The 21,695-nt window shown below is 43.6% G+C and overlaps 1 protein-coding gene across 9 annotated transcripts in view; it reads right to left on the bottom strand.

The window, feature by feature from the left end:
* The window catches only part of PASD1 (PAS domain containing 1), a 99,429-nt gene that overhangs the window by 9,734 nt on the left and 68,000 nt on the right, over positions 1–21,695 (bottom strand). For 4 of the 9 annotated variants that reach the window (XM_017817196.1, XM_017817174.1, XM_017817204.1 and 1 more), the window contains exons 2-12: positions 17,050–17,141; positions 15,509–15,565; positions 14,484–14,638; positions 13,659–13,750; positions 11,731–11,820; positions 10,829–10,949; positions 9,650–9,763; positions 8,865–8,983; positions 7,944–8,026; positions 4,540–4,646; positions 1,748–1,895 (exon numbers count right to left, since the gene is read on the bottom strand). In XM_017817196.1, the coding sequence (XP_017672685.1) occupies positions 1,748–1,895; positions 4,540–4,646; positions 7,944–8,026; positions 8,865–8,983; positions 9,650–9,763; positions 10,829–10,949; positions 11,731–11,820; positions 13,659–13,750; positions 14,484–14,638; positions 15,509–15,540 (1,061 nt within the window). In that variant the 5' untranslated portion in view covers positions 15,541–15,565; positions 17,050–17,141. Of the gene's footprint in view, positions 1–1,747; positions 1,896–4,539; positions 4,647–7,943; positions 8,027–8,864; positions 8,984–9,649; positions 9,764–10,828; positions 10,950–11,730; positions 11,823–13,658; positions 13,751–14,483; positions 14,639–15,508; positions 15,566–17,049; positions 17,142–21,695 lie in introns of those variants that run through there. The other 5 variants (XM_017817156.1, XM_017817224.1, XM_017817214.1 and 2 more) reach the window with 3 other exon arrangements.

The following is a 21,695-nucleotide window of genomic DNA, read 5'->3' as shown; positions in this document are numbered from 1 at the left end:
CCATTTCAAATCCAGTTTTTCAGTCTAGATATTGTTTACTCTGTGGTAACTATCTTACTATACAGGCCGCTGTGAAGTTTTCATATTGAGTCCCAAGCTTTGCACAACGCACTCACACTCTCTCAATATACAAGGTACTTAAAGGAACATCATCATAGAGCCTAGCAATCTGTGAGTAATTCCACAGATTAGAAACAACAGAACAGTGTCCCATCCCACTGCACCCAGGACTGCAGAGCCTGTAGGATCATTCCAAGCACAAAAGTAGATGCTCCTTTGCAAATTTTGGCCCTGGATGCCTTCAAGTGAAACTAATCTAAAAGCAAAGTGCACTTGGCTGTTGAAGACAACATGGGTGTCTTTGTCTCAATACAATTTTCCTAATAAAAGAGTTTCCCATTTTCCATAATCAGGCAGAAAAATGATCCTACAGCTTCTGTGCAGGTAAACTGCCATAACAAGAGTACATTCATTTTCTGACCTCGTGATGACCAAGAATCAATTTTTTTCCATGTGGTACAGTAGCTCAGTGATCCCTATGCCAGTGCCTTGGGGAGGAGGAACTCAGCTCCCTCTTTTTGAGGGTGCACACAATGTGCTGCATCAGAGTTAACACTCTGCACTCCACTGGAAGCTCCAAATACAAACCAGCAGCTGCTCAGGTGCAATGCAAGGTGCAGGAATCCCCAGGAATGTGCCTCTAAAAGTGTATATTTGCTTTCCTAACTTTTTCCCCTCCTAAAAAATAAAATATTTACACTAAACAATGCCACATAATTCACCACTGGGATAAAACAGAGAGGATGTTTTAAAGACTCTCTGAGTGCTCATTAGGTACTGGAAGGGGCTCGAAGGTCTCTACAGAACCTTCTCTTCTCCAGGCTAAAAAGCCCCAACTCTCTCAGCCTGTCTTCACAGGACAGATGCTCCATCCCTCTGATAATCTTCATGGCCCTCCTCTGACTCACTCCAACAGGTCCATGTACTTCCAGTTTACTATTGTTTGCTCTTCTAGATGTTTGACAAGAAAAAGAGGGGGACCAGAAAAATATCACAAATTGATTCCTGACAATAAAGAAATACACGGGGAGCAATAAGTCTACTCAAGTTAATAGGGCAAACCAGTGTGTCACTATTTTTTCAAGTCCTTCAGTAAATACATTCTCACTCTAAACACAGTCTTTTTTGAGTGGTAATGATGGCAGCGGTAATAAAGCAGATCCCCCTCCAGAAGGTTCATATCACAGAGCATCCCACACATGCACTGTCTTCCAGCACGGGTCGGAACTCAGGGTAAGCAGCTTTCCACTAGGGGAGGATCTTGAGCTGGATTTGGGGTGAGGAACAAGGCTTGCAAGCCAGCAGCTAACTTCAAGTCATAAATATTTAAAACTCTGATCAAAACGTTTTGTAGGAGATATATGATCCCATTCATGACCATAAAGCCATCTGATTCTTAACAGCTTTAAATCTTTCAATGGCCATGTCATCACTAGGGATAAAAGGGGAATGTAACACACTGGTAGACTTGGCCAACAGTGGCTTCCAGGTTTTTGGCCCGGTTGATGAAAAAGGAAAAAGAGTAATGAAAATACATGTTCCCTGTCATAATAGTTTTATGGAATTACATGCCATCTTAATGTGTCAGTAGGCACAGCAAATACTTGGTTAACACAAAACAGAACTAGAAAAAGTAATGGCTGAACACTGAGACACACTCTGTGAAGGGTTTGGTGCTTGGTCCTACCTAACTACCAGGTGAGTGCAAACGATGAACTCGGGCTTGGAATTCCACTGGTGGTAGGTGATGTAGTAGTGTGTCTGCAGCCATATCCACTGCTGGCCTTTGGTCAGGAATCGGTAGTAACAGGACTTTCCTTTTCCAAACTGCATCACTGTTTAACAAAAAAAGAAAGCAATTTATAGCAAACAGGGATTTCCTGGTGCAAAGGTAATTAGAAAAACCACTGAGTGCCACACACCTCTCACAGACTGTGGCAGTGCCAAAATGGCTCTTGAGCTTTATAAACATGACAGATGATACACAACCAGGTACTCAGCTTTTGTTTGGGTCCTTTTCTGCTAACTTTCAGGAGTGCCCTTTGGTATTTTGAGATTGCTCTTATAACTGGTATAACTATCACTAGCTATATACCTATAACTTATTCATGGGCTCCCCTGAAATAAGCATAAATAACACTATTTAAAGTACTTGCCTTTCACATATACATGAGAATGCATTTCAGACACTGAAGGTGTGAAGTCAGAATCCCAATAAACAATAAGAGTGGAGTTTTAGCAGTTTAACTGAGAGTTTTCTTCCAAGAGATCACCTAAATACAGCAGACCTGGTACATATTATCAGCCTACATCCAGAAAAATCTCAGGTGCTGTACTACAACTGGAAAATAATGAGGGGAACTACATTAACCACACTAATTGTTCTGGACTGCTGGGAGTACAAAATGAAACATGTTCACATAAAATACCAATAATTAATGTAAACTAACATACAAATGTGGTTTCAGCAAATCCATTTCACTTGGCAGTAGGCAAGATGCCTGCCCAGAGTTGTCAACCTGACAAACAGGAACTTATCAAGCCACACTATCCCATGTGTGTTCACTCACATTGTTACAATATCAGGACTAACTTCTTTAGTGATCCCATTAACAGTGATGGCCTTTAGATGAAGCACTTAGCAGAGGTCTTCTGGCTAACATGCTGTGCTGGGGATCCCTCAGCTCATGGTCATGGTAGAGATGTCCTGGAGCAACTTCTCTAAGTCATTTTGCCAGCACCTTCCCTTGTGCAGTAAGAAGATCCCTTCCTACAGGTGTGTTGTGCGAATACTCCTTCAATATGTAAGAGAAATCCATGGCTAGTAGGGATGTAGAACATAAATCATGCAATCAATTCTCTGCTGAGTGATCTGACCCACTCTCAGTATAGTTTGTGTCTACATCAAACTGCACACACACATTACTAAAAGGACACTGTCTGCTTAAGTAGGTCACTTCTGTCTGAATGGTCTTTTAAGCAAACAGGACTAAGAAGTACTGTACGTTAAAGCAATTAAAACACTCCGTTAATATTCCCATCAACACGCTGAGCTTGACACGACCTGTGTCTGCCCCTTTCACAGCCTCCTCCGTGCACTCAGTCAGGCAACCTGCCTCCCTGACAGCTGTTGTACCAGTGCTTTGCCTTGACAGGGCAGAGAAATCAGCAGGGAAACAACAATCAGAGAAGTCATTTTCTCCATCCTCTACTAGGCCCTTCAGCACCTCATACATGTAAAGTGGAAGAGGGTACTTGGTAGAGATGGGGGTGGTTTGCATCTCAGAGGTGAAGCAGCTTGTCTCACTCCAGTGGGCTGGGGGCTGTGGAATTTCTTGGTCCCTACATTGCACTGCTCTGCATCTCAGAGTAATTACAGCATCCCACTTGCTCCACTCTCTGGGGTGTCCTTGTTTCCTTTTGACAAAACACTCTCCTTTCAAGCAGAGATAACAGAGAGACAAACAGTTTTCCCACAGGAAACCTCTAAGTAATATTTCTTAGCAAAATATCTGATTACCTAGATGCATTTTACAAAGTATGTAGTCATTTTTTATTGCAATTTTTGCCTGGCAAGGCAAAGCCAGTGGAGGACAGACATAATTCTGGCTAAATATCTCAGTCTGAAACGCACCTAATAAAATGGAAAAATCATGAACTCAGGGGTAAGGCATCTCACATCTGGTAGGAACAGCACACTGATTAAGAGTAGACCACATATGCAGACACCTCTTGCCCTTCCTTGTATCAGCTCTAGCCTTCAGCAGGCTGCACTGCCATGGTCCTCAAGCGAAGTTCTCCCTGTGCCCTGGCTCCCACGGGTCACACTATTTCTCCTTGCACAAAGATGAACTCAATTGACCTTCTTTGGTGTTCGTACATCAGCCTGAACTGGACTCTTCTGCTTTGCTGCTTTACTTTCAGGTTGACCAAACATGAGCCATCTTCACCCACAGAGAAACTGTAATCGGTACTTTTGTATGTAAAAAAAATTCTGAATCTCCAGAAGCATTTTACTAATGAGTAAGTGAGGTTCACAACAACTAGCTGCACAGGTAGGTGAACCAAATGTTGCTCTCAGAAGGCCTTTTGGTGAGCTGAGCCCCATGGCTGGTTCTGGAGCCCAGGGTGAACAGCAAGAACCCGTGAACTGTGACAATCAACAAAACTCACAGGGTTTTGGGGCTGCCCTCACAAACGGGGCAGAGGGGGAAAAGTTTTGACTTCCAATCTATTAATCTCAGACAACCTGTGCTCAAACAAGATATCTGCCAATTTAGGAAACCTGCACAAACAGTTCCTGATCTGAGTGAATTCTGCAGATTTCAACCTCCCTGGTAAGCATCAGCTATGACAGTCTGCCATGGAAAGAGAGAATTCCCTTGTGAAGAAGATGCTTTTTGTGACGACAGTAAAGGCTTTTGCACAAGTGACAAACGAGATCAAAGACAGGCAGGCTGCAGAGGGAGGGGAACTTACAGTGTTCATGGCACCTAGCAAGAAGCTCCAGGTCATCTGCGTGGTAGTAATCATACCCTGACGTTCCCAGAACCTCAAAGGGTAAGTATCCTATAATAGGTGGAGCCCTAGAAAGGAAGCAAAGGGGAGGGAATGAGCACAAAACCTGATGCTTTGACATCCTGGCAGATAGGCTGTGATACCAGCAACAAAAACCTCGATCGTTCACTCGGCAGAGAAATCAGGAATGGGTTTTCATATACGCAACAAGGTATCGTCACAGACAAACAAAACAAAAAAAAACACAGCGAGGGAGAGGTAAAAACTGAGAAAATGAAAAGGTGTGTGTTTACTGTTTCATAGCCTATTCATTACGTGGGTGTAGAGAAAGGCATGTACGTATGCGAGTGACTCAATTCATTAAGGATGCTTGTGAGACGCAGCTTGAGAAACGCTACGGCTGCTCCTGTGCATAACAACTTGGAGCTGGAGTAAAATTATCCAGTAGGTTGGATGTAAATGTCATCTGGGTAGGAACTGTAGAAGAAAGAGCAAGTGGGAAGCTGCAGTGTGTTTCAGGACCAGCTTGGGTAAGAGAAAAAGCAATGGCTCTCATGGAAAAACTTGGGAAATTATAGCCAGCAAAACTTCCTGTGCTGGTAGTATAGATAGCAATAGGTACAGGGCTGATTTAGGACTGCTTTAGCTTTGGCAGGTAGATAAGGAATCAATGAAATATTTAGATAGGCACATTGCAGTGACTTACCTCACTATTGTGCTGTCAATTCTAGATTTGTTTGTTCTGGCTGCAGGATATGCTGATAGTGTGGGGCTCACCTGCCAAGATTAGTGTGTTTCTCAGGAATAAGGTGGTGGTGTGTTAGTGAAATGGTTAATGACTCATAACAGGGCAGGCTGAAGGGGATGGTGCCTTATCAAACCTGCCTCCCCCGCTGCCTTTTGGTGTGCTGAGTGCTCTTAAGGAAGGTGAATGCCATAAAGTGGCTAAGAATAGAAGTAAAAAGTGATTTAAATATAGTACATTTGGATTTGGATGGATCAGTCCTGAGTTCCTTGGTTATTAATGTGGGAAGTTCTCTCTTGGCTAAGGCACCCAGCTCTACATTTGCACTCCTAAGAGACACAATGCACGTAGATTAGTCAACTAAAGAGAGGTCAGGCAGGTCTATAACCTCCCTCTTCCCCACAACTGCAGGCAGCCTGGCACCAGATGGGAAATGGGGAGAAAAGGAGGACAGCTAGGGGTCTGCTAAGCAGCAGTCCCAAGAGGATCAAGGTGTGAGCAGGAGTTCCTGAGTCCCAGCACAAGGGGTTAGCTGGGAAAGCCAGTCCTCCTCTCAATAGCAAATCTCTTGAAACAGTGTGTGCTGAGTACACAGTGGTCTCTGCCACAATGCAGCTTTACTTATTCAAGTAACTTTTCATAGAGCACTGTGTTCCTTTCCCTCATGTGACCCAGATTTCTGTTAATGATGATAATATGTGTATTTATGAAAGTGTCCTTCCTTGCTGTCTCTTTGGCAGAACACATCACTTTCTCTCCTATTTTTGATGACATACTTATATTCAATACAATAATGTCTTTGAGATGCACATCGGATAAACACTTAAGCTGATCAGGAAAGTATTATACTTTCCTGAATATTGCCAAGGCTCTTTATATGAGAAAGCAATCACAAAATTTTCCTCATCTGTCATTTGACAAGGAGCTGCCTTGCCTGTGGAGCAATTTAAAAGTGTTTTGTTAGCTTAAGTTCCAGCCTTGAGACCTGCAACTCGCTGTGCAAACGGGAATGCACAGTCTTCAGAGAGCCTTTCAGATGCACTCTTTCAATAAATGAAGGGAAAATAAGAACAGTACCACAGTGCAGAAGAGGAATAGATCATTATGAAAACTGACAGGCTTTCTTCCTCTACACATATTTACATAAAAACCCAGAATACAGATTTATCCCCGTTTTCCTCATGTTATTCCAGATCTGCGGAATCCTTTTTGCACTATCTATCTTTACTCTGATTTAAGTTGTGATCATGATAGGAAAGGTCCTGATTCCAGCTCCTGCTGGGAACCCTCTCCCCCTGCTGATGGCATATCTCAGCATCAGGCAGCCTGTGTTGATGCAAATAAGCAAGAAACAGCAACATTTCACAGCATCCTGCAGACTGTACTGGAGAGCAGTTTGAATCAATGATTAAATGATGCAACCCCCACGATCTCATGCTCATTCTTGGGTCTGAGCTCACTGCTCGCATCTGGGGCTGTCACAAACTCTGCCTCAGCATCTACATCAGTTTAATTTCCTCTCAGTAACAATGGTTTCCTCGCTGGGGGTATCAGTGGGACTGGAGTGGCTGCAAGCACCTGGCACAGAGATTCCTCTCTGAGTCATAACCCAGATTCATCAGAAGACTCTTTGTCAGGTTTCAAAGTAGTAGCCACTCCAGCAAGATTTTCATACAAGAGTAATGATCTGACTGTCCCAAACTAAACAGCATCAACTGTAGGGCTGTCACAGGGTCAGTTCCTCCATGCTTCAAAACATGATGTGTGAGGGACACATCTTGTGTACTATACAAATGAAAGTTATAAAATTAATAAATTAATAAACTATAAATTAATAATAATTTATATTTGCTCACTCTCCTTCTTGCTCTACATGTGCAGATGATATTTAGGTTTTTTTCCTGATGGATATTTTTTCCTTACAACCTTATTTACCAGTCTTCTATTTCTAGTAATGACTATCTTTGCACAGCTCACAAGGGGAGGGATAGCGGAAAGAGTAAGATTTTGCAATGTGCTTATGCATACATGTCAAATACAGAGAAGTAAAAGAGTGAATAAAACCCTCTAGCTTCTTTTGAAGAAAATGAATCCTATATTAATCAGCTTAATAAAGCAGTTCCAGTCTGTTTCATTCACCAAGCTGAATCCTAGCCCACCGTATGGCATTGTCAAAAACTCATATAAATTAAATCTTAGAATCTGCTGCTTTTTCTTTTATTTTCATAAATTCTATCATTTCTCAAGGTGAAAAATCAAAAACTTATTGACACCGCAAAAGATTTAGAAGGATGCCTGGAAGCTGTAGTGGTAAACCAAAAAAACTAAACCCATACAGGGAACAGGACTGACACTGCTCAGTTTCAATGACTTATTATCTTGGTGAAGTTTGACATTTTTCTAGATGTTTTCCAGCATTTTTTACGGTTTCTTACCTGCCTAAAATATGGAAAAGAGTGAAGCACTTAAGGATGCCTAGTAAGTTCACAATAGTGTTACTTACTCAGTCTCACCTAATTAGAACTATTCCACTTGGGATCTCTGGCAATAACTACACAAAGTTTCCTATTTTTAAACTGCAGTTTATTTATTCTTCAGTGACTGAACCCAAATCTCTTACCTGTGGTCCAAGAATAAAAACTTCCATTCTAAACTATGCCTCGACGTAAATTCTTCACATGGCTCTTCAACGTTGCAGAGCTCCTGCAACACAGTTGGCACATTGAGACATTTAATTCTATGAAATGACAAAAGGAGCCTGCTATCAAGACCAAGGATACATCTTGTTGATATAATAAACCATAGCAAAATACAGTGCTTATAAAGCACTTGACTTATTTTCCTCTAAGGAACATATACACCTTGTTTTATCGATGCATGAAGTGATGAAAAGTGGCTGAATAATTTACCCTGAGCTGAATTTCAGAGCTACGATAAATAGTCCAAGGGTCTCATCTTGCACTCCGTAGGCCAGATTTCCCAGCTTTTTGCAAATATTGGTACGTGAATATGGATAATCAAGGCCTAATGTCCCCCTTGAGCAAGCAGCACCTACGGTCGTTATCCCTGTCATCACTGCACTGCACCACGGGACACTTACAGGTCAGCAGAAAGAGCCCATGAAACATGGTTTCAACCATGAAACACTGTTTTAAGGTGCAAGTGGCTTCCTTACACCAAGGGTGGTGGCTTCCTTACACCAAGGGTGGTGGGATGCACGCCTTTGAAGGTTGCAAATTCCCAAGTGGTGTAGCTGGTCACCTTGTCTTGGTGCTTCCCAGGCTGCCCGCACTGGGACAGCCCATCACACAACAACCTCTTCTCGCTTTATACCTCCCCTTTCCAAAATACACACTTACGTCATCTCCCACTCCCAAACGCAGCGGTGTCCTCTCTTCTTTACTAACCCCCTGCACAAACACTCAGTGCTGCTCCCTGAGAGGCTGCCTCAGCACGGCTCCCACGCGCCCACCGAGCAGCTCCACTGCTGGGCACCGGTTGAGCCCCATGCAAAGGGGAGGTGCAGGCACAGGGGTCTCACCTTTAAGAACTGCGGTGTGACAAGACGAACAGTCGCTACGAGGCAAATCTGCTCCTCCGTGGCTGACCTGAAAGCTCGTGCAATAGCTGACTCAAAGCCATTACAGGAGGGTGTAGGCACTAGACACAACCAGACAATTTATTTAAGAAGATGAGGAAGGAGAGCTTTTTTTTCATGCTAAGACAGGTACAGTGACTGATGACACCCCAGCAACCAACTCCTCCTACCCACAAAGTGATGCCACACTGATACACGCTGATGTTATTTAAAGCATGACCCTTTAGGCTCCAAGTTACACAGCTGTAACCACCTATCCCTGGCTTGCAGGGGAGCTTCATAAGACAGCTCTGAGCAGCTCGCAGTGTGCAGCTGCAGTCTCCCTGTCAGCCTTTCTCCAGGTCAAAATTTGCAAGATTCAGGATTTTACAGGTATACCAAACTATTTAATCTTTGTAAAGTGTCATTTCACTGACACGAGTGAAACAGAATAGCACATTTTACCGGTTATTTGAATAAGTAGGCTGCTTTACAATTGGCAGTGGGTCAAATGGAGGTGTTATCAGTCTGGTATCAGCTTTAGGCACAGCATGCAGGAGAGTGCACTCTTCTGAACAACAGCCTCACCACCACTTTTGTATGAAAAAAATATTCAATATATACGCAGCTCATTCCATCCCTTACAATTACTGGGCATTTTCAGCTGAACAAGGTCTTTAGGATGCTACAGATAAGGACACAATTTAAATGAAAGAGGTGAAGAAGGTAGGCTGGAGCAGTTAACTTACCATGAGTAAAATATTTAAAATCCACTACAAATTTCACATATTCATACATCAGGGGTTCATTTGGATCTAAACTGCCTCTTGCTAAATGGCAGCAAAACTCTATTTGTTTTTCTGCTGAAATGAGAGAAAGAGAGGGAGACATAGGCAATGTTACTAGAAGTCTGTACTTTAACACACTCACATACTGAATTTATCAGGTGCTTACACCAACCCTGTGCTGTGGTACTTGAGCACACCCTTCTGGGATGCTCTTGAAACCCAACAATAAATATATAAATAATAGCAGCAATTATCAGCTGGTTCTGTTTAAGGAAATGTATTCTCACCCTTTCTCAAATGGCTTTGCTCCAGTACTCTGGGAGTGAAGCCCTGGCTATACCGATCAGGGGGATTTTCCCCTGACTTCATAGTCTGCAGAATTTCACACAAAGCAGTTACATGACATTGCAGTACTCTGCTCTGGCACTGCTCAGTAGGACCCAGATCCAAAGGGCACTGAACTCACCCTAAGCCTCTCCATTAGCAGTGGAGGGCACCGTGCCAAGCTCTCATCCAGTTTTCTGCCCCAAGTCTGAACTCTATGGATTAGACCACGTGGCCTTCAGCCAGAGGGAAACCACCCTCAGGGCAGAGCACCATCAGCACAAGGGCTGCTCAGCTCCCACTGATGCTCACAGGGCAGCAGGGAGGGGAGGCCAGCACTGCTCAGACATGGTGAACCCACTGGGGAAGAGGGAAGCCAACACAGCCTTGGTAAAACGTGGATGATAGGAAGATGCTGCTGCCTGCTCTGGTGCTGGGGACATTTTCTAGGAGAAAGAGACATTCTAGGGGTGGGACAGCAGGCAGGAATACAGATCTGGATGGACTGTTCAGGTAGGAGGAAAAACATGTAATGAGGGCAACTTCACTGTCCTATGGGACAAAGCAGACAGTAAAACAAAGACTGCCCAAATCAAAGAGCAAGTATTGGGAACACACAGGAACATTAGATGATGTGATGCCATCATGGCGAGGCTTCGCGAACGAAGATTTGGGAAGGCTCTAAAACCCACAAATACAGTAAAACAGCAGTGGCAGGCAGAAGAATTAAATAGCTGGAGAACCCTGTGCAGGCTCCCCTGGGAGCTGTTCGCCTTTGGCAAACTTCCCTGACTGACAGACAAGAGCAGAGCTTACCATTTAGAAAATCAGCTGCAACAGGATCTGTCATGAGCACATGTGGAGAAAGGAGCTTGTACACTTCGCTCTGTTCCCGCTCAGGCAGAAAGTTTAATATATTTTGGTCCACCAAATCTGACTGATACAAAAGAATGCTTTGTCATGTTCAGCAGTACAGCCTGACACAACCACACACCTTTTCATCCCGCAGCAGAGCACAGACACTGCTGGTCTAGCTGATGCCTAAGACAAGGAAGCCCAGTCAATCTGCAGATGGATCTAGGGCAGAACACAGCCCTTAGGTTATTTTACCCCAAGGTTACTATCTATTTGCAGAAGGTTGAATGAGTCCCAGAGTTTTCCCCCTCAGTTCAGGGAAATATAAGTAGGAGAAGAAACCCTGGTACCACAGGAATGTAACATGATGATAAGTGTCATTTCAAAATGAAAATGTGAAACATTTTCCTTTGGAAGCATGACAGAAGTGAGAGAGCTCCTCCTCACATCCTCCATTTGTCTTCTAGGCTGAACATCTGGCAAAATCATCTTGACCTGCAAGTGATTCAGTGCTGATCAACCCACACATCCTGACTAAAGGGGTTCTACCAAAATGTCAGCACGGATTTGTTCTTTGCACACCAGGACATTCAGCTAACCATGTGCTTAAATCTGCCCTCTTATATAGCATTGTTGGTGCCTCATGCTTGGCACCAGATTAAGAGAAAAATGTTTTTGAGAGGCCAAGCTGAAATTTATGCACCTAACAGCTAACTGGTTTCTAGAAATTCTCCCAGAAAGCTCTGAGGCTACACATTTGTTACTGAAGACTATGGGCTAGAAGTAGGAAAACCCAGTGTCATTAGAAGAGCATAGATTCAGTCCTGAAATAATGAGCCTCATACTGAGTGGTCAGAACTTACCGGTAAGTGTCCGAGCAGAGACGAAACACTATCAGATACATAAATAATAATCCCATCAGTGGTAAGAGCAATGAGAAAGCCATCCAGTGCCTAATGATAATAGGCAGACAAAAAAGAAAAAAAAAAGAATTATGAAAGGTAGTAACTTAGAATATAATAGGCTAATTGATTCTTTAGTGATGCTTCCAACAGCCTAAACTTAGCAGAAATTAATCACAGAAATGAGATAGTTCAATGTGGAAAACCAAAAATTATACATGCTGCCTAATTCAACATTCTTTTTATATTCTTATTTGCTCATTATTCTTAAATTGACTCGTATTTTTCACCCAGTGAGCATTTATTTAACATGAAGCAGAACAGTGATGCTTAGAATTTCAACACCCACACAATCCCAGTGACTTCAGTCACTTCATTATGTGTTCTGAGTTACACAACAGTTAACAAACTCAGTGCATAAGGAGATGGTAGATATCATCATGGCAAACCCAGCACTGTGGATGGATGGATGGATGGATGGGTGGATGGATGGATGGATAAGCAGAGACGGAAAAATGATACAATGATTTATTTTTAGCAATTTATGGACAATATGGAGAAGATTTAAAGTGTTATTTATTTTGATTAAAGTACTGATTTGTAAGGCTAGTGACAAAACAATTTTAAGGCTTGTTTTGTTTCCCCTTTCATGTTCATAGTGGTCTCTGTCCCAGAGTCAAAGCTCTCTGTCCCTTTCAAGTCACTGCCTGTGCTTTCCTCCTTGAGTGTTCTCCCTATTCTTCACAACATCTCCTTGTACCATTTACTCAGTGTCTGTCCCTATTCTTCTCTAACATCAAGATCTGGGAGGTTTAATAGCTGGTCAGCACTGTGCACAAAGCCAGCTCTTCTGAAGACATAGTTAGGCTGCTCTGCAGATTAGATACAGGGAGCCAAAGATGCAGCACTCATCATCTCTCCCACCTCACTGCCTTTGCTCAAAATAAGTCCCCTCTGGGAAAAAAACCACTGATTTTAAGCAAACTGCTTAACTGGCAAAGTCTAACAAAGTCCAGCAAGCCAGCAGTTATTAAAGGGCTCGCTCTCCCTGCCACTTCCCATCTAAGGGGGGAATTTGTTTTGATTCAGCTGGAACAAGCTAGCTTGTTTGGTGAGAGAGATTCCCAGAAAAAATGAACAGACTTTTCCAGGGAGGTGAGTCATGACATCCCGATGAAAAGGAGTAACTAAGACACTGCAGCACCTCCCAGCTCAGCCCAGCATACACCCTTATTTTGGTGGGGCAAAGAGCAGCAGCTGCCCACACAGGGCAGGAGACATCCTTGCCAGAGGAGCACGAGCACAGACCCAGCGTCACGGCCTAAAGAAAGGAGGAATGTAGGCTTGTGGGGTGTTTCTAGACCAGTGAAGCATTTTAGAGGTGGGAGTATCAGAGCTGTTCTCCTGAATGCACTTAAAGGCAATCCAAGCACAAGAGACAGCACTCACATCACAAGTACAGCAGCGCACAGCAAGCAGCTGCAGAGGCAGCAGGGCGATGCTGCCTGGCTAATGGGATGTGGGAGGAAGAGAGCTGCTCTGCTTTTTCAGGTCCTTTCAAGTTTTCCCTAAAACTGCTAGCTCCAGCAGCTCTTCTGAGAAGGGAAATTCTCTTTTTCCTCTCTCACCAGGCCAAAACTGGGCCAAATCAGTCTCCATTCCTAAATGAAAAGCTGTTTATCTTTCAGGGGAAGCAATCATATTTTTAATTCTGTGTCTGCAAAGCACATTTAGCACATTGGTCTCTGTCAGATTTGTATTGTATGTGCCAGCAAGAGTAGAAATCATTAGCATTGGGACCTACAGGTGAAAAAGAACTGTATGTCTCTGAACTACTCCACTGAACTGATTACTTCTCACTAATCTATGCGGCTTTAATTTCTTCTTACCTCTAACATCAACTGGGTGAACTCCTCGTTGCTAAGAAATGAAGGCTTCCAGTCTTGTCTAATCTCACAGGCTTCTGTCTGTGCTGTGATTTCTTAAAGAGAAAACATCAAAAAAGCAACATGAGTCATGCTACTTAGATTTTTTTTTTCCTTTTCAAGTAACACTAGATTTCTTTAAAGAGGGCTTTCAGAGGAATCATCCACAGATCATTCTTCACACAAATCCTTCTTGCATGCAACAGTCATCTTCTATGTCATCACGATACATTAGAAATCAAGAAAGGGAAAGGGAAATGGAGACATTTTGGGTGGTCTGAAGATATCCTTCCAAAATTATGGTCAGAGGGCTAATTTCAGAGCGGTAGAGCATTCCTGTGAGCAGAGGGTGTCTGTGACTCTGGAGCTGTTTCAGTAAGGCTCTCAGGAGTGCCCAGGCAGCAGGAAAGGCTGCACTCAGTCATCTCCTGGTCGAGGAGACCTGGGAGCATGGCTTAGAATTCCCTTTCCCCTTGCTTTTGTAGTGGGTGCTGTTCCTCAGTTTTTCCTCCCTCATGCTCTGTTTGAGAGTGCACAAAGCAGGCCAAGGGATGTGGAGGCCAGTGAGGGAAATGATGTCTCTACATTAAAGAGTATCTTTTCAAATCTGTCTATATTTAACTGGTCAGCACTCTAGCCCATTTCCTGAGGCCAACTTCTGTGCCTTATTCTGCCCCTCACTTAGGCTCATGCCCTCTCTGGAGGTCTGAGGTGCTTGGGAAAAAGAGTTTTCATTTTCTGAGTGGACACTGTCTGCTGGGCAGATGCAGAGCCAGCACCCTCCAGTACCTTTCTGCTTCTGTAGGAAGTCGATGGTCCTCTGCAGTATTGTGGACTTATCCATCTTGAGAGGGTGGCCATGGCCCTGCAGCATCGTGCAAAGCTCTTTAATGAGGACATTGAACTGGTCTCTCCTCTTCTTTTCAGATTTGTTGCGTGATGCCCTGAGCGACAGAAACATAAATGCCACTAAGCAGAATGAAAGACCTGCAGCTCGAACCAGGATGAGGTGAACTGCCCTGTCCCAGCAGAACACTGTGTTGAGAGTCTAACTGCAGAACCACAGACTAGTTTCCAGCTCACATTAATACAATTTAAGAATGTTTCATTAGGGTTTTCCCCTCCATTAAAAACAATAAATGAGGAAGCAAATCCATTCAGTTTCTTCCAAAATGTTCTTTCCAATACTCATATCTGAGAAAATCCTATTTTCATACAACATTTTCCAGGAGTAATTAATTTGCTTTACGAGTGTATTCATGATGATACATACTTCCTGTGATCTAGACTGAGTGTGGTATGCAGAAAGCATTTCCATTCATATTCAGGTTGGCATTTGGAGGTTCTCAGATCCAGCATTTATGTTCACAGCCATCTCTGTTTTGGCACTTGTGTATGATGACTAATTAGAACTAAGCCAAATGCTTCTCTGATGGGAAACTAACTCATACCCATGCTAAAGCAGGACTGCTCTCTAAGTTTCATGGGGAACTCTACCCCAGCTGGGCAATGCTGCTTGATGCCAATAAAATCTCAGGTCAGGAGTCCTGCATCAAGATAATAAATAGCCACAGGATGAGATCCTGAGGGCACAACAATGTAATTTAAGGACCACTCAGCCGATTAACTCATGGTAGGAGTGGTCAAACACTATGAGAAGCCTGAAAATGGTGACTTCATTATGTTGCTTGTGGTCCTCTATACACACAGTGTAAACTGCATGGGGGCTTTGACATCAGCACTGTCAAGTACTTTGTCAAGCACTGGACAACACAGCATTTACAGTTCTCCTCCAGGCGTGAATCCTGACATACCTCTTTGCCCTGTCCTTCTCATCTTCATCCATCAGTTCGTTTACACAACACAGGGCTCTGGAAGGAAAAGACAGAAGTACTTACTTAAACATATTTCCTGATCTTGGTAAGAATGTCAAAATATGGACCTTACTGGTTTGTACTTTAAGACCTCCTGGATGTTTCAATCTTCCCTTTCCCAAACTCTTGTTATGTACTTCCTTGCTTGCTCAGTCAGCTACTGAGGTTTGAGAAGTGAAACCGTTTCTACACGCCCATACAACTACAATAACCATGACTTTAGAGGGAAAGAGCTGAAAGCCAGCAGCCCTTCAGCCTGCCTTTGTACTCCCCTCTGCACCAGGACAAGGAATCCTGCCGAAGCACTTAACTCTGCGCAGCAGTCAGCATCTTCCCTGCAAATGTGAGAGCCGATTTGACACCGATGTCTGTACCAGGCAGCACCTCGCCTGGCCCTGTTTTGGGAAATCACAGGCTGCCAGCTGATTTCGAGCACTGCGCTGCTTGAAATACATCTGAGATTTCTTTCCCAGTGGAAGGACATAGAAGAAAGAAAGAAACTGTGCTAATCCCCTAAAGGATTAGTATTAGGCAACAGCAGGCTACTATCAGGATATCTAAGAGATGATATGATAGACAGGTTCATCCAAAGCATCCTGCAGCCAATGGCTGCTGCTTGCACTGGTGGACTTGCCCCACATCATCAGAGCTGTGTCCCAGTACTGGGGTTCATACCCAAGACTTCAAATTAGAATTTCCTCACCTGGCACTAAACAAAGAAAAGAAGGGAATGTGACCTGGGTTCCCTGGGTTCTATATACTCCTGCATCAGAACAGCCATCGCGTGCTGCTGCCTTCGTCTTACCTGTTCTTGCGGCACAGGTAAGGAGAACAGTTGGCAACAACTCCCAGTAAGGACACAGTACTCTCGAGCCCCATCAAATGATGGAAAATTCAACACAAGGGTTACTTCTTCATTGGTGCCTTGCTTTCTGTGAATCAGATGGGCTAAATCCAAGGGATGGGAAGCCAGGTGGGTGCAGGTGAGACAGCTGCCGTCACTCCACGCTGCGTCGCCCGGGTCAGCTCTGCTGGATTTTACCTCCCTCAGACATCTCCAAAAAGGAAACCGCACCCCTAACCAGCATCAGCACCAATCTACCTCCATCTCTAGCGAGCACTCTCGCTACAAAACCCTCCCACATTGCACAGCACCCAAGGGGCATCTTTCAACAGGTACATCCAAAAGATTTTTTCTGTTTTGAGACTACTCCAAGCTCAAAGAACTTGGTGGCTGTAAAAGTAGCACAAAATAAAACCACCCACAACTGACAGGACGTCAAAGATGCTGCTCACAGTAAAAGCTACACATTTTTATCCTTCCTTGCCTGCTCCAGGGCAAGGATCTCCCTCCCTGCAGACGACCTGGGCAGAAGAAACTGTATGAATTCTTTTGTTCCAAAATATGAACGCACTCCATGGGAAGGGAGTGGTTCTTACTGCTTGAGTCACCAAAAGCTACAAGCCAAATTAGAAGTTACCTGTTCTATTCCTCAGATTCATCAGTCCAGACTGACAGAGTGGGATTAGCACTTCTTATCACCATGTAAATAGAGACGGAGAAAAATTAATCCTGGAATGAAAAGCAAGTCCAGTTAAAACATGGTTGCAGGCAAGACAGCCTAGAGAGCAGCAATCACTTCAGTCTGAGAAAAGTCTACCACCACAAACTAGAAACATGCTCAATATGACTGATGAAAGCTCAGCAAAGCCTCCAGCAATGGGAACTGGACCAAGTTCTCAGGCTCCTGGCTCTGTGGGCACTACAGCTGCCACAGGAGCAGCCTGGGAAAGCCAATGTGACCTCTCATGTCCAAAAAGCCATGTGGCTCAGCAGGGTGGTGGAATAGCCTTACTAGCTTGGAGCCACTAAGGATTGATTGGACTTCTTCCAAAGTATGACAGTTTACCTGGTATGTGTGCTGAGAAAACCAGAAAGTATGATCTGTACCTTCTCTATCAAATCGTGCAACCAAAACCTCCTTTGAGACAAACATGACCAGCGAAAGTCAGTGCAAGCCCCAACCACCCACCAGTGGATTGACCTAAGGCCTCCCATTAAGATTTGCCACTGATGGGACACACAAAATCTCCTTTTCATTTGGGATTTAAATGCTTACCAACGCACACCCTGAACTCCTGGCCATACCCACACCACAGGACTGCCCCCTCGGAAACCATCACTGTCAAAACTTGTTTGGCTTCAGATGAGCTTCACTCTCAGGAAGGACACGAACACAACCAGACTGTCCATGGCTGGCAGTAATACCTCCCACAACAGCCAAGTGCTGGGCTTCCAAGCTTAACAAGCTGCTAATGACCCTGAAGGGCCTCCCCACTCTGAGCCCAGGTTCATGGTTGTTTCTCCTGTTACCATTAGTTCCAACATCAGCTCAGGACACCGCAAAAAGCTCGCTGCCACTACCAGGGGTTGCATACTTGTAACTGTGGTGAACAAAGAAACATATCCCTCATTTGGATCACCTAAAGGACTAGCAAGAGCTTGTTTGTTTCTCCAGCTAGTGAAAACACCTCAAAGGAAAGGGCACGCAAGAAGCTGGCTGGAAAACTGCTACAAGGGACACACGTCAGGCGAGCACGCTGGAGAGGGCAGCCAGGACAGGGTGGGGGCATTGTGTGGCTGAAGCTAAATACCATGAGCAACACAGATCCTGAACAGTGATATGGTGACAGGACTTACAGGGGAGGTTTAGGTGAGTAACTTGAGAAAACAGGCCAAATTCCTGCTCACGGCTGATAAATGAAATTATGTCAGTCCATGTGCTCAAAAAAAAATTGGCTCAGATAAAGTGATACAGTCACTATAAACTGTAATATGGAAGTTACTGCAAGAGGCTTGAACCTTCTGACACAGCAGAAGTATAAGGGTAACATATAAAATATCTGATGTGCTTCGGTGGTAAGTGAACCAGTAAAAAATGGAGTTGGGATGAAGGGATTATTTTCAGTTTGGAACATGAACTTCCAGGGAAAATATCACGCAACTCCTGACACCCTCAGTGAAGCTGCAACTGATAACAACACCTGCGTAGCAAGTTTAAACTTAGTGATCTGCTCCGCTTCTGTTCTCTCAGCGGTCATACACGAGTCAAGTTACACGCTTTTCTTCCAGTTCAAAAGGAGCGTGTGATCTTATTTGTTACCCTATTTAGCTACTGCAGAGCTGAGGTGCTTATCACAGTCACTGCTGCTCGTCCGTCAGGGCTGTTCTATCACAATCATACAGCTGTTTCTCCTCTAGAAGAACGACCCCTACAGAAATTTTGGTGACCTGTGACAAATTCAGAGATACGCAGGTATAAAGAAAACTCTTTTAAAAGCAATGGGTTAAAAATTATGAAAAAAAATGCTTGTGGATACACAAACAGACCTACCACAATTTTTCAGGGACAGTTCTTTGTATCCAGACTTAAGCATGCAAAAATTCAGCCAAAGAAAAGGATTCTTCCCGACCTTGGAGGGCAAAGCTTTATGTAGAAACTTTGCCCACAGGCTGTCTAACAACTGAAAACTCCTGGGAAGCCTGGTGGGTTTTCTGCCTCATTCACATGGTTGGCCTGACAGCCAGCTTGAATAGCAGCAAGTTGAGGGAAGTTGTTTGGTCACTGAGAGAGTCAACACTCCAGTTAGTGCTCACTGAGTCTAAACTGGGAAATGAAGCCCAGATTCTCCCATCTCCAGCAGTAGCAATCACACCCCGCTGCAGGAAGGCTGGTGTGAGCTGCCGGGGTGGGGGGACGAGGCTTCCTAATGGATGCGAGCGATGCCCTCGGACAACACCAGACTTCGAGGTGCTAACAGAACAAATGGCCAACAAAAGAATTCACAGGCCCAAACACAAAGAAAAGCTTTTTGCATGATGCAGCAGGATGGTGAGCTAGAAAAAGTCTTAGTAGGAGACACCTAAGGACAGAATATTCTTAATCGGTTTAAGCACTTCAGGACTACATTTAGCTAAGTGCTTTTTGTCTTGTTATGAGACAGAGCTAAATATAGTAACCAGAATACTTAAGAATAGTTTCATAAGGGTTGTACACACTCCTCAGCCAGATAAGGCACTTAGCACTACTGACAGCAGTATGTCTGCAGGTTAAGAGTGTTTTAAATAGCTCCAGATAGAATCTCTTTGACCTTAACTGTATTAACCAGAGGGATCAAAATTTATTTATTGCCTCCTGAAAATCCTCTCCCTCCCTTAGACAGAGGGATTCCTGAACTCTGTGGGCAGGTAAAGAGGAAACTAGTCCATGTTGCTGGCATCATTTCTCACCCCATCTACAACAGGTGAGGACCAGCTTTCTCACAAAGCAATGCACACCCATCATGTTTAATGCCCTCTGTAAAAGGAAAAGATTTTTTTTTCTTTCTTTGTACAGGGAGTCTCAAAAAACCTTCATAGCATTTTAAGGGCATGTCATGTTTTAGACTTTTCAAATAACACAGTATTTGAAGTTGTTTCCAGGGTTACAGAAAGGGTAATGTAGCCAAATGACAGCCTTAACAAGACAAATGGACTTCACAAACACACAGCTAATAGTTAAAGCATTACTCCATGCTATCTGCAATATTCTGGCCCATTTTTTACTGAAGAGAGAAAGGAAGGAGGAATTTAAAAAAAAATTCTTTGTTTTGCAGAACTGTCTGACTTCAGGAGTTATCTAAAACTGCAAACTTTTGACTAAAGAAAATGTTTATTTATTGACTTGCTGCAAATCATCAAAATATTAACATTACCTTAGGATAACTCTTAATGGAACATAACATTAGTAAGAATTATGTCCTGAAACTAACAGTTCCTATGAATGTTTCATTATAGATTTAATTTTAATTATTTGGCTTTGTCACTAATGGCAAGGCAAAGATCATTCTACATGTGATGCTGCCCATCTCTTCATGATCAGCAATTAATAAAGCTTTCATGGGTCAACTAAAAAGGGTCCCTGAATCCAGATGATTGGATTGCTTTTTCCAACTATAACAACTCACTGAAATGAAAAACACTCACTATGCATAAAAACTTTGTTTTGCTTGTATTTAAATTTTCATAGAATTTTGCATTTCAGTAACATACAGCAGTTAGGGACTTTTCAAATCTATAATGTAGGAAATATTTTAATTATGGAAATGTGCTGTGATAATAATTTCCAAAGATTTTACATGCAATGAATTCATCAGAGAGCTCTCAATTACAAGATGCAGCACTGTGTGGCACAATGCAGTCATAAATAAGAGAGTTAATGCATTCTCCAGCAATATGATTTATATGTCAGTATGCCAATGTTTCATTCTCCCTGAGGCAACAGGAGGGCATGACTGCTGTTGGCAGCTAAACAGCTGATTTTGTTTTTAAAAGACAGAATTTAACCTCTTCAGTAAACTGCTGCTGATTCAACAACAAGATGCTTATGCAAATGGCATTTGAAAAACCAAACAGTGCAGCTGAATCTTTACGGCTGTTTAGCACAGAAAGGATCAGCACCTCTGCTGATGCCCAGGAGCACCGAATCCCTGGCCCTGGTCCTGTGCCACCCACTGCTGGGCATTGTCCTGTCACACAGAGCACGGAGGAATGCCAAGGCAGCGGCTCTCACAGCCTTCCTCTGCAAAGGCATTTCTCTTACGCTGAGCAGTGTCAACGACAAACTTACCCACACTCCCAACAAACGTCTGTCCTGGTGCCACAGGAGTGGGCAATAGCAGTAGTAGCTGCTCGGCACAGCTGTGACATTCCCCTCCACCAGAGAATCCCACAGGGCACGGCCTCACCACAGCTCTGTCACAGCTCGGTGTGAAAGCACCACACAGACAAGCAAAGACTAAAACAGGTGTGGCAGTTGCGTATCTGCGTTATTTGATCTGCTTGCCTAATTTTTTCTGCTTGCATTTCACCCTCTACTTTCCTTTGCCATGCCTTGCCTTCTGTTGTTCTTCACTCTTTCTTGCCCTTCTTCCACTTATCTCCCTTACTTAACATCTATTGGACTGCAATTCAGAGAACTGGATATCCTTGAATATGGTTTCTCTCCATCTTGTTGTTTCTTATATCACCTCCCTTCATCTTTCCACTGCTTTTTCTTCTCCACGTTCTTCCACTTTCCTCTTCTCA

This window comes from Lepidothrix coronata, unplaced genomic scaffold, assembly GCF_001604755.1.
Source record: "Lepidothrix coronata isolate B3197 unplaced genomic scaffold, Lepidothrix_coronata-1.0 Scaffold2, whole genome shotgun sequence".
Taxonomy (NCBI): Eukaryota; Metazoa; Chordata; class Aves; order Passeriformes; family Pipridae; genus Lepidothrix; species Lepidothrix coronata.
The sequence above is the reverse complement of the archived record's forward strand: the minus strand, read 5'-3'. Positions and strand labels throughout refer to the sequence as shown.